This window comes from Pantherophis guttatus, chromosome 2 (genome assembly GCF_059756535.1).
Source record: "Pantherophis guttatus breed Tessera chromosome 2, ASM5975653v1, whole genome shotgun sequence".
Taxonomy (NCBI): domain Eukaryota; kingdom Metazoa; phylum Chordata; class Lepidosauria; order Squamata; family Colubridae; genus Pantherophis; species Pantherophis guttatus.
The window spans coordinates 241,277,770-241,290,837 of NC_142064.1; the positions used below are offsets into that span (position 1 = coordinate 241,277,770).

The window sequence follows — 13,068 nt, forward strand, 5'->3', positions numbered from 1 at the left end:
ATAGAAAAAAAGGTATCATTCGAATTGCTAAGCACACTTGCCATATTAACATTTTGGAAATTTTAGTTTTAGATACAGTTGTTTAAATGTTGTTACTTCCACTAAATATGTGAATCTGCTGCTTCTGAGAGGCAATGTGAAAGAGGAAGTATTAATTTTTGTGTAAAAAGTTATTTATTTATTAGACTATGTGGTACAATGTTGTACATTGAGAATACATTGTAAAGATATTGGAAGTGTTTAACAAATGGCATTGAAGTGTCTTTAATAAAGGTTCATTTATAATACCAATTATTCTGCCTTGATTCATTGATCTGCACTTTTTTATAATTTGGTTTTGGGTGAAGTAAAATGAAATTCTGCATTACTACGCTTCCTGGTTTTTGAAGACTTTTTAAAAGGCTATCACTATTTCATAACCCGCTAATAATGGGGTAGGGTGACCAAATGGAACTTGTTTGAATAGCAATAAAATATTTATAGCTCAGGGTTGAACGATGGGATTCTTTGTGCTTTCTTGAGTTTGTTTTTTTTATTACCCAACTAGGCAACATCAGTGATAGGAATGAGTAGAGTTTACATCAAGGAGAGCACCAAAGACCTCACAGTTAGGATCATGGACATAGCCCATTTCTGAGTCATTCACTACACTAGTCCAATGAAACACATAAGTTATCTTTAATCAGTTTGGGGAGATTTAGTTGCCAATTTTAGCCAATGTCCCACTTTCTTGTCTCTAATTCTGATGTCGCCCGGAATCACCCAGTTCCTATTGGAAGAGTCAGAGTTGATTAGTCTTTGAATGCAGGACTATTTAGAAACATTTAGGGTAAACTGATGTTTTGTTTTGTTTTTTGAAGTTTTACTTTGGAAGTTTGCAATAGCTACCTATTAACAGAGAACTCTGCCCTACATGTCACCCGGATGAGAGCTCAGCTTGAAGGAGACTTCATTTTAACGACACAACATTTACACCAAATCCAGTAAATTAGGTGGTTCCTTTGAGCAAAAAAGTCTCACTTGTAGCAATAGCAATAGCACTTAGACTTATATACCAGTTTGCAGTGCTTTACAGCGCTCTCTAAACGGTTTACAGAGTCGGCATATTGCCCCCAACAATCTGGGTCCTCATTTTACCCATCTTGGAAGGATGGAAGGCTGAGTCAACCTTGAGGCTGGTGAGATTCGATCTGCCAAACTGCTGGCAGCCGGTGATCAGCAGAAGTAGCCTGCAGTACTGCACTCAACCACTGCGCCACCATGGCTCTATGTCCCTTATTCTCTATCTTATGTCCAATTCTGCAGCATCTGGGCTGGAAATAAGCTTGGTGTGAATTGAACAGTGCCTACTTTTGAGTAAAAAGTATAGGATTGTGTTTTCAGGGAGTTAAACTTTACGTTGTGGATTAAGATGAAACTGCAGGGAAGACATTCAAATTCTGCATGAGGTCAGCAGAGGAATTTTGAAATTGCTGAAATTGCAATAGCACTTAGACTTGTATACCATTTCACAGTGCTTTACAGCCCTCTCTTAAGTGAGTTTATAGAGTCAGCAGATTGTCCCGAACAATCTGGCTCCTTGTTTTACCGACCTCAGAAGGATGGAAGGCTGAGTCAACCTTGAGCCAGTGAGAATCGAACTGCCAAACTGCTGGTAGTCGGCAGAAGTAACCTGCAGTACTGCATTCTAATCCACCAATCCACCATTCCGCAACCAAGGCTCATGGAATGGCAACAACCCAATGCTTGGTTGGGAAGTATAGCCATCAGGCAAAACCCAAGTAGACAAATGTAATCTAGTGTGAATAGCTCTTTGGGGTGAGCCATCATGGCAGTCAAGCTCATATATTGGAGCTGCGATAGCCCAGATTGTGGCATGCAATCAAAACCTGACGACTCTTTGACTTTGACCTCCCTAAGGATTTGCAAGTGTCCTAAAAATTCCCAAAGTGTTCTTCAGCCACTAAAGCCACTTTACCCCTTTGCACTGTGATCTTTTTGGACTCTGCATCTGTTGTAGTCCATCACTATCCCACTCTGCCTCTCATCTCAAATGAGATATCTCGTTTTTGTGAGTGTCCCTGGAGAAGAGGACTTGAGCTTTCCTGCATGAGATGGCATCTTCGTTTCCTCTCCCCACCCTTCATCAGTTCTTCCCCTTTCTCTGTATCTTCAATTTTTTTTCCACCTCCTCCCAAACTGATTCTTCGGAGGCAAAGGATGGGAAAGAAAAGAAAAAAACCCAAGCTTGCTCTTTTTTTCATAGGCAACCTTGTTAGGCGGTAAAATAATACAACATTGTACTCAATCAGTACTAAAGAAATTCGAGTCTAATTAAAAAAGGCAGTCTTGCTTATCCAAGCAAGAATGCTGGCTATGCACCTGTAGATATGAACAGTGGTCTAGATTTTCCAAATGGGTTTCAAACAAGAAACAAATGGGTTTTTCCCCTTCTATACATTTTAAAAAGAAAAAAAAAAACCTTGTTGCTTCTTCCGTCTGTCCTCCAGAGCATGACAAGTCTTCAGTCATGTTAACGGTGCTGTTTTCTTCTCTGGGGTGACTCTGGTGCCATTCTATGATGAATATGTGTAGCTGCTATGCCATGGAGACCAAGCTGTCATTTGCACATCACACTCCCTAAAGTGACTGCTAATAATAATAATGCTTTTCAGTCCCTTGGCTGGAGCCCCTAAATAGGTTCTTTGCCCCCCAAAGCTGAATTTCTTGGCAGACTCTTCTCCATGAGCTCACCACCATAACAGGACTCTCCATACATGGACACTTTTTTGTTAAGCAAATGGAATTACAGGATTTCTCATTCTTGTTTAAATAGAGAGCATGAAGTCCGGGCTGCTGAACAGCTGCTGAACCACAGGAGGCAGGAATGGCAGGACGAAGGGGAAGGGAGAAATGTAAAGGAATAACTTTTATGAATGTGTAATTTTTTTCCCCTTAGAATTAAGGAGGGCTGGGTGGGATAGTGGCTCCACAGCTGTTCCTCTTGACCAAAATCACAAAAGCGAGCTTCGGATCTTGTCATACATCCCGAGAAAGATAAAACCTCCAAGGCTAATGGAAGAAATTCGAGGGACGACTCCGGCAAACAAACTGGAAGAAAAGAACAAAAGTGATTTAACATTTTGGAAGTTCTACCACTAGGATGTTCTACCCTCCACTACCACAAATACTATACAGAGGCTCCCGTCCATTTTAAAACTGCTTTCCTGAATGTCAACTTGAGCTCAACTTATTTGTAACTGAGGGTTGCATGAGGTCAGATTTGGGAGCAAAACTTTCTGAGATGGGGTCACCTTAGTGAGGAGAGAGTTTGGGCCCCTTCCTACCTCAAAAATGCACCATCTAGTTACAAACTTTGTGTCAAAAAGTGGCGCTCTGGGGGCCACTAAACAGCTGTCAAAATGAGGCCCTGAGGCCATCACTGTTCTCTTCCAAAACAGGGCTCCCCAATACGATCCCCAACAACTCCAAACGTGTCACCAAATTATAAATAATGTGACAGAAAAACAAAAATAATCAAATATAAGAAAATTCATGTGTCCAAAATAATGTTTTCTTTCAAATTCTAAGAGATGAGTTTTTACATAAATTCTGCACACGGGTGTTTCCTGATATCCAAAAGATGTGGGTTTATCTCATAAATATATAACTGAATTATTTTTCACAACACGCTTGTGTATGTTTCCTGAAAAGAGGCATGGGTTTTAAAAACTTAGGCAAGCTTGGGCAACTTGAAGAACACAAGGGTTCTGCTGTAACCCAGCACTCTTCATACTGCTCCCTCCCATGCCAACACCATAGCAGTCATTACAACCCATTGACTCCATTGTCTTCAAAAAATCTTACGAAAATTTAGTGTGCCTCCTAGTACTTTCGATGTGAAACAATGGGTCAAGAGCCTACTCCGTTTTTCCACTTTCAATTACATTTTTTGCTTATAGAAGACACAGTTAGTTCTAAAAATCGCCTATGGGTTGCTCTGAGACTGTGTTCAATATTGCTAAAAGCAAATATAATTGCAAATGGTGATAGTTTTTAATTGCCAGGCCTGTTCAATAATTACATAAATGGCTAATTGGCAGTACTAAATGGTGATCTGCCATTTCCAATAATGTTTACCCATAACTTAATTACCACACCAAAACTCTTTCATTTCATTCAACAATCATTTTTTTTCTTTTAACAACCCTGTAACCACTTGCATTGGGATGGAATCAAAGTGACTGAATGGAGCTAAGAGTTTACTGGCTGGATGTCTTTCCTGATGCCTATGCAGAGCTCACAGCAGATGTTTTCTCTTTGCACCCAGAGAGAGAAATATCTGTCGCTACCTAGGATCGAACTCACAGCCTCCTGTTTGTGCAGTGAGAGCGCCATTTCTAAGCCACCACTCTGCTCTCATTCAACAGCAACGATATAATTCTCTAAAATTCAGATTAGGGTAGCCTTATGACATCTCTTGTTGGATTTCTTCCTTGTACGAAACAAGCTCATCAGAATCAACAAGGCTATTACTGTTGTGGCCCGCCAACTGCCAGTGGAGCTGGTGGCAGACTCGGATGATGAGGAGGTTGGGGAGGAACTTGGGCCAGTGCTAGAGTCTGGGGAAGGCTCTGATGGATGCACTGCGTCAGACGTAGAGATAGAGCCAGGGCCGTCAGACATTTCCCCAGCCACCGGAGAGGCAGCTGCCTTTGGAGGCTGAGATGAGTGAGGCGGAAGAACCACTGGAGCCTGTTCCAGATACATGTATGTGCAGAGCAGTTAGGAGAGGTGAACAACGGAGGACAAGGAGTCAACTCAGGAAGCAAAGCAAAGATGGATGCTGATGGCCCCTCCCTGGCTGGGGAATAAATAGAAGGAAAGGGGAGTGGTTGTCGTAGGAGACAATTGTTTGTATTTCTGGAGATTTTGCTCATTGTGTTTCGTGCACCAAAGACTGCTTGCCAGAACATAATTTGCAGCCTTTCAGCTGGGAGCTCATGGCCTTGCAATTATCACAAGGAACTGATAAAGTCTGTTGCTGCTGTTAACTCTTTGCAGGACTCTTACCTGGACTTTTCGGTGGGTGAATGCAATTAATTCACAAGAGGTAAATAAAGAGGAGTTTTTCGTGACAAGGAGTCTGTTTCTTGCTTCTGTTAAGGCTGGGTCAGAACAATTACTACTAATATCCTAAAAAGAAAGCGTTGTTGCTTTGAATCAAGCCAGCCGTAATCAAAACTTCGGATTAATCTGTGCTTTGGAGAATGTGAGACAAATTCTATCACAGCCTTTTGTGATTTTTTTCTCTCGTCCTCAAGCCATTGCTAAATCAGATTCAGGGTTCTTTGTCTTCCTTCCTGCACTTGTCTGTGGTCTGCTTCAGGGCTGTGGCAGGCAGATGGAAATGTTTTATGGTTTCACTAGACAGCAATCCACTGCATTACCATAATTACAGCTTTAAAGCTAAGTAATTTGTAACAAGACAAGTACTGACAGAAGATTCCCTCAGCAGATCGGCACATCTACACCAAGACGTGTATCTGGAGATTAGAAGATTCCTACTGGAAAAGGTTAAGCTGGCACCGATCCACAGCCAAAGAAATATTATTTTCTCTATTCAATTTCTCTTTCAAATGCTAATTCTTCAACAGAGTTCTGTCTTACCTAGCTCTTTCTTGTTCTGATTACAGTCCAGTCATTTGTTAACTCCTTCCACACCGGAAAATTTTAAGAATGAAACACTTTAGTTTGGTTTTCTTGTTAAGCAAAGAAGGCAGGAAACAGATTTGCCTGGAGTATTTCAAGTTCTTCCCAGGGCCATGTGTTGTTTCCCCAATAACTGTGTTGTTTTCCATGGATATAGTAGACTTCTATAACTAGTAGGCCACTCTCAGGCCACTAACAGAAATGAGGTGAAATATATGGAAATACGGAACTCATAAACCTCCTACCTCACTGCTTTAGCACACTGTGAAATCTTATTAAAGTGGCAGTGATAAATAAGGCATGCTTACAAGGTGTCAGATCAGGAGCAGTTATTTCTAAATAAAGATATAAAGGGATATAATCCAAAATAATTCTTGATAAGTATTTTAATAAATGTATTTCACTAGGTGCTAACACATTTATTAGAGTATGCTGAGGGATCTCTGTCTACCTATCTACTCTGCTTTACATTTTAATTTAGCCTAATAATCCCTTCCAAAATTTTTGGCTCTCTCTGCAGATTTTTTTTTTTTAATTTGATTTATATACCGCCCTTCTCCGGAGACTCAGGGCGGCTTACAATGCGTTAAGCAATAGCCTTCATACTTTTGTATATTTATACAAAGTCAGCTTATTGCCCCCACAAACTGGGTCCTCAATTTACCTACCTTAGAAAGGATGGAAGGCTGAGTCAACCTTGAGCCTGGGGAGATTCAAACTTACAGTAATTGCAGGCAACTGAATGTTAATAACAGGCTATTAGTCTGCTGTGCCACCAGGCCCCTTTGAGATGAGTTTGGTCACCCTTCTTTGCTTAAAGGTGTTATAAAAAATTCATATGAATACCAAGACTGATACTGTGTACCAAGACCTGATTCCTGTCCACAGGTATTCTCTCTAGTAGTGTTTCCTATCTCAACTGATGATTATCAATCAGATCCTTACTGTGGAAAGAAAATAATTACAGATTAACAGAGTTGGAAGGGACCTTGTAGGTCATCTAATCCAACCTCCTGCCCAAGCAGGAGACCCTACACCATTTCTGACAAATGGCAGTCCAATCTCTTCTTGAAAGTGATGAAGCTCCCACAACTTCCGAAGGCAAACTGTTCCATTGGTTGACTGTTCTCACCGTCAGAAAATTTCTCCTTATTTCTAGGTTGAATCTCTCCTTGATCAGTTTCCGTCCATTATTCCTTGCCTGGCCTTCAGGTACCTTGGAAAATGGCTTGACCCTTCTTCCCTGTGGCAGCCCCTCAAATACTGGAACAGTGCTATGATGTCTCCCCTGGTCCTTCTCTTCACTAGACTAATGTGAAATCAAGGAGTCAAGGAAAGCCTCATGTCCATCCCTACGGCAGACCCCTATAAATCAGGTTGTGCCACTGAAATCTGTAATGGCAGCCCAGTTTTGCTGCCATTTGTGTGTTGCTGTTTTCTTCTTTCTTTATGAATTTTATTCCTTTGAAGATCTTGATTGTTTCATGTGTTTCTTCTAGTTGTCCCTTTTTTATTACAACAAAGGTATTGTCTACAATTAGGTCCAGAGTGAGAGTTGGGTCCAGTCTAAATCCAGTCATATGTAGTATCAGACAGGCAAGCTAAGGACTGCATCTAAGACAGTCAAGTTTAATTCTCCCCCCTCCTCACAATGGCAGCCAACTCCAACAAGCATAAACTATGTTGACTAAAAGCACAGATAAGCTCAGAGAACTTGATTGCCCATCAATTGGTTGCAAAGCCCAACAGATTAAAGTTTAGGATTGGAAGGAATAGGGATGTCAGCGTTCCAGAAAAAAACCCCAACTCCAAGTAAAAACTCTGAAGCAAGCATTTTTCAAAGTTCTATTTATTAGAATAGGTAAACTGGCACATCTGGGAAAACCTGAATCTGAGAGGTCCGGATTTTCCCTCAGTAAATCAAAACTCCCCAAACCATCCCCTCACTCCTCAGTCGATCACATGCTCCAATCACCATCCGTCCCATCTCGAGACAGCACTCCGACCACTCCTTCTCCAGATGCAGGATTGGCCTGACCTTAACCGACAGGAAGAATACTATTATGTCTAAAGACAACCCCTCTACTAAATCGCCTCTCCTACTTTCCCACACATAAGAAGGTGGCAGCATGGAAGCTTCCGGCCTAATATGGCTTCCAAAGCTGACAAGGGAAAGTATTCAACTCACAACCCTGGCCACTGCAAGCCCTTCCCCAGCTTCTGTTCAAAGTATCTCAGCTAATAATTACTGCCTGGCACTCTGTAGGGCTGCATATAATACTGCTATGAGGTGTTGAGAAATGATAGATAGACTAAACTTGGAAGTCACTCATCCGGGCATGGATTCGAAAGAACAAAACTGGTACAAGTCTATGTCTGGTTTATGGCTCTTTAGTCTCTTTTTATAATTCCCCCATTACATCACAGTGACTAAAAAAAAGAATTAACATCAGCAAAGAGAAGATGGGATGTTAAACCGCTGGCCTGTGCTTCAAGTGCCAGTTGGAAGCAAATATGTAGCCTCTGGTTTTAATAAGGTAGCAGTCTGCAGTCTGAGGTTCTACAGTTTCTCTTAGTTGGCTGTGAAATAACAGCATAGGAGATAAGGCAGTTCATCATCTATCCTTTCAGATGGACACCATGCTTGACACTTTTCCTGTTTGATTAACCATTTATAATTTGTAGAAAACCTTGCAGAATTGGCCTGTAATATTTCCAGCCGCTTTCCAAAATTTCCTTGAGGTTGCCCCAGTTTGCCACTTCTCCTTTCCTAGACATCGCTCAGAGCTATAATTTTTCTGACTATATGATCCCAGACAAATTTCAGTCACCAAAATAATAAATAAATCCCCAGAACAGACAAAGGAATGCAATTGTAGGTTCCAAGCCTGGCAGCTGAAGGAGTCCATCAATGAAATGTGATTTTTTTTTGTTGCAATTTTATATAAATTGTATTCCTCCATAATTCCTCAAGCTTTCTACATTTATCAGTTCTGGTTAGCAATGCCTTCTGTTACAGCCATTTCTAGAGAGGATCATCCTGCCAGAGAAGCACCCCAAAGCAGGAAAACATCATCAAGAAGACCTCTCTGAAAGGCCTCCATCTCTTTAAGAGAGACCAGCATCATCTTTGGGACACATACAACCCCTGCTACCAGCTACACTATCAATTTTCAGTGTTCTGTCATGGAAACACATGGCTAATCTAATGTACACGATTCACAATTTTAAACATTTAAAATAAAACTTTTACTAGAAAGCAGGGTGTAAGAGGAAGTCAGAATATCATTGCTTTGGCCAACTTGCATCACCATCCTCATCCATAGTACTGTTACATCCAATCTATATTACTTTGCTGACTATAGTCTTTCATTTCTCAAAATGACATATTCTACAATATATTTTTGAGGAAAATATCCAAACACTATATCACAGATGTCAAACTCGCGGTGTCACGTTGTTGTCATGTGACATTTTACAATATTTTTTCCTTTCGTGGAGCTGGGGTGGACGTGGCCCACATGTGACCCATTCGGCCTGCCTGCCTTCCTTCCTTCCTTCCTTTCTTCCTTCCTTCCTTCCTTCCTTCCTTCCTTCCTTCCTTCCTTCCTTCCTTCCTTCCTTCCTTCCTTTTCTCTCTCTTTTTTTCTCTCTCTTTTCTTTCTCTCTCTCTCTCTTTCTTTCTTTCTTTCTTGACCATCACACCATCAAGCGACACAGGGAAGCTTACGAGCCTTATAATCTAAGGGTCCACAGGTGTCTCCTTTTCATATGAAAGTGAGAGTTTGGGGAGCTGGCAAGGGCTGCTGGGGCTAAAAGCTGCTGTGACAGAATGCGACAGCTGAGCACTGTCTGTCATTGGGTTACATGACTGCCCAGACACACACATTGTTCTTCTACCCTGATATGGGCTGGAGAGAACAGCAGATAACTTTTCACACAGATTAAAAACTTTCTCAAGAAATGGGTGAGAGAAAATAAATGGGGGTGGGGGGGTGAGTTAATGTGCTGGAAGGAAGAGTAAGTTAAGACCAAGAGGAAGCAATGACTGATGAGCCTTGTTAGACTAAGCAGCTTTGAAGGTGAGGAAGGATTCTTTGCACCAGAACTGCCTGGGAGAAGATCAGTGAAACATTTAAAGGATCCACAGACTCAATTTCCTTTGCCTCCCAGCTCTCCTGTTTATTTCGTTGCCATTGTTTATTTTGTGACTTATTCTGTGACAACTGGAAAAAATAATATTGTTTTAATGCAGTACATTTCACTAGTGGAAAGTGTTTGCTTACTGACAAATAAAAGGCAGCTAGAAAACAGTACACACACTTCAGATCCTTATAGTATTTTTGAAAACACACATACACACACACCTACACCTAAAACAAACAGACGTGGTAAATGCATTGTAGTACACAACTAATGAACATTCTTTTAATAGATTGCTTTAAAAGTTGGCTAAGGACTGAAGATACTCAAGGCGAAGTCTACATTCAGCCATAAAAATCCATTGGATGATTTGGGCCTACTCATTGTCTCACAGCCTAACTAAGTTAATGCTTGCTTTGGGGAAGATAAAACTGGAGGGACAGATACAGCGCCTGAATTCCTAGAGGAAAGGTGAATTATAAATTTATGAAATAAAAAAGAAAACATAGATCTATAATATTTTGTGCAAATCGTAACTTTCCTAGTACTCTTTGGGAAAGACTTTGCTATCTTTTAATTCAAAATAAACTATAAAATGTCTTAACAATGGACTCATACCAGTTACAAAACAGATTATAACTGTTGGCTTCCCTAAGCAATAAAAAAGCTTTTTTTCCCCCTCCCTTTCCCATCGTGAACTATTTAAACTCTTGCAATATACAAAACATCTGAAAAAAAAAACCCTCCTTGGTTCATAGCCCTGCACAAAAACTATCTAGCTAACATCAATTTAACTTACTCAAAAACTTCTCATGAATTATCACCAGACAGCACATACACAAGCTTTAAAGCATGGAACATTTAAGTGAAAAAATATACAAATATCTTGCTTTGCATAGGCATTCAGGAAAAAAATAATCTACTTTCTACTGAAAAAAAATAGTGTTTACATTTTCCCTCAATTCATCCTTGCCCCTTTATTTATCCTTACCCAGATATCCCTTGGGTTCTCCATACACCTTGAAGAGCTGATAACACATTCCCACTTGCGGTTCTGGAGCCAGTCTGTATAGACAAAGAAAGAGATGTATACATATAAAAAGCTGCCTTCAAGAAGACCATTATTTTAGCCAAAATGTCATACAAAGGTCTCTCACAGTTGGAACTCTTTCACAAGAGATGAGAATGACTGAAGTGGGAAACCATGATCTGCACTGGATCTGCACTGGATAAAGAATGTTTGGTTCTAGTGGAACAAAAATACTCCTTCTCTGTGGTGGCTCCCTCCTTGTGGAATATCACCCCTGTGAAGATAAGATCGGCCTCCATTTTGATACTCTTTCCAAAGGCCTTGAAGACATCGTTTTGTCAATAGGCCTAGGGACTCCAAGAGAATATGAAGCCCATTAAGTGGTTGCTTTTATAGGGTTTTATATTTGGGATTTTATTTCTGTAAACCTCCAGGACTCACAGTGAGGGAATTCATTATTTATATAATTTATATGGAGGCAACTGTATACAACATTTTAATATATATTTGTAACATAATATGAAATAATAATATATTTATATTATATGGAGGCAACCATATACACTTTCTGAATGAATGAATGAATGAATGAATGAATGAATGAATGAACAAAATGCTCTACAGCTCATAGTCAAGCACTTAAAGTTTCCCATTTATTCGACCAAACAGATACTCATCATTAGCAGTATTGTAAATATTGTTATCGCCCATGTCACACAAAAAAAACAGTGAATTAGAAAGCTGCTTGGTCTTTCAAAGATACAACTTTGCTCCTAGAATTAGTTTATTGAAGAAAAGAAAGGTAGCAGCTCTTCTATTCAATGCAGAAATGAAATGTACCTATTCTCATTATGATTCTTGTACTAAAATTAGCAATAGATGCTGGATTCAGTTTTGTTGCTGCTACCAAGCAAGACGCCAGAATTATTAATCTGAAAACTTGCCAGCCATCTCTGCACTCTTCGTCAAGTTCTTACCTTTGCCAACATAATTCTTGTCTTGGCTACATCCAGAGGAGTGGTCACTGCAGCTGCAAATCCACCTGAGCATATAAAAATGCCAAATACAAACAAGACTTTGTTAGTTTACAATGCAGGCTGCTTAGCCCCATAGTTCCCACAGCTTCTGCCAAATTCACTTCATGAGTACTCCTGAACCTTGTCCTTCACCTCCAAGATTTATCTGAAGTCAGAGCCACGTTGACTTGTGGTAATCAGTTCAAAAATGCATCTGTATGCATATGTGTGTGTATGTATAAACATTGTATATTTCTGTGTGTATTTGTTTATATTGGATATAAAAATTCTCTGGACAATTTTTGTCTAGCCTCCAACCTTCCTTTTTAGAGGAACACTGTTGAAAAGAAATACAAGCTGCATTTACAGAAGACCTCAGAATAAATGGATTGTCTAGAGCCATGATGGTGAACCTATGGCATGCGTGCCACAGGTGGCACGCAGAGCCCTCTCTGCAGTGACGCCAGCCGTCCCCCAGCCCAGCTCCACCCGTATGTGCACATGCTTCCCGTGTGCTAACCATTTTTGCCGTTGCGTGCCAAAAGCGGGGGGAGCACTCCATCCACATGTGCACGCGCTTCCCGTGTGCTAACCTTTTTGCCGTTGCGTGCCAAAAGCGGGGGGAGTGCGGGGGGGTCACGTGCGTGCCCACACCCATAATTCAATGCCCCCGCGCTCTGCCCCCCTCCCCCATCGCTTTTGGCACACAATGGCAAAAGGGTTACCGGTGGGCCCGGTTATTGCCCTCCCCAGGCTCCAGATGCTTTCATGGAGCCTGGGGAGGGGGAAAATGGCCTTCCCTCCCCCCCCCCGGAGGCCCTCCAGAGGCAGGAAATGGCCCTTTTCCCAACTTCCAGTGGGCCCAGAAGGCCCAAAAACCAGCTGGCTTGGGCACGCATGCACACTGGAGCTGAGCTAGGGCAACGCTTGCATGCCCACAGATATGACTCCACGTGCCATCTGTGGCATGTGTGCCATAAGTTCGCCATCACGGCCTTAAATCCTCAAATATGTTAATTTTTCTTAAAACTGATAAAATGGAAAAAGGACAAAGCTAAAAAGATGGAACATGTTAGTGTATTATTCAAACTAGAGATTCTGATTTATCATTCTCACACAAGTTAGGATCCATAACCAGTATTAAATCTAATTTGTATACCTGGCATG

At 41.0% G+C, this 13,068-nt stretch overlaps 1 protein-coding gene across 2 annotated transcripts in view; it reads right to left on the reverse strand.

Annotated features, from left to right (window-relative positions):
- Positions 1-155: 155 nt before the first annotated feature.
- The window catches only part of SLC25A26 (solute carrier family 25 member 26), a 144,488-nt gene continuing 131,575 nt past the window's right edge, over positions 156-13,068 (reverse strand). For both annotated transcript variants that reach the window (XM_034440612.3, XM_034440613.3), the window contains 3 exons: positions 11,863-11,927; positions 10,847-10,920; positions 156-3,111 (listed from right to left, as the gene is read on the reverse strand). In XM_034440612.3, the coding sequence (XP_034296503.2) occupies positions 3,015-3,111; positions 10,847-10,920; positions 11,863-11,927 (236 nt within the window). In that variant the 3' untranslated portion in view covers positions 156-3,014. The remainder of the gene's footprint in view (positions 3,112-10,846; positions 10,921-11,862; positions 11,928-13,068) is intronic.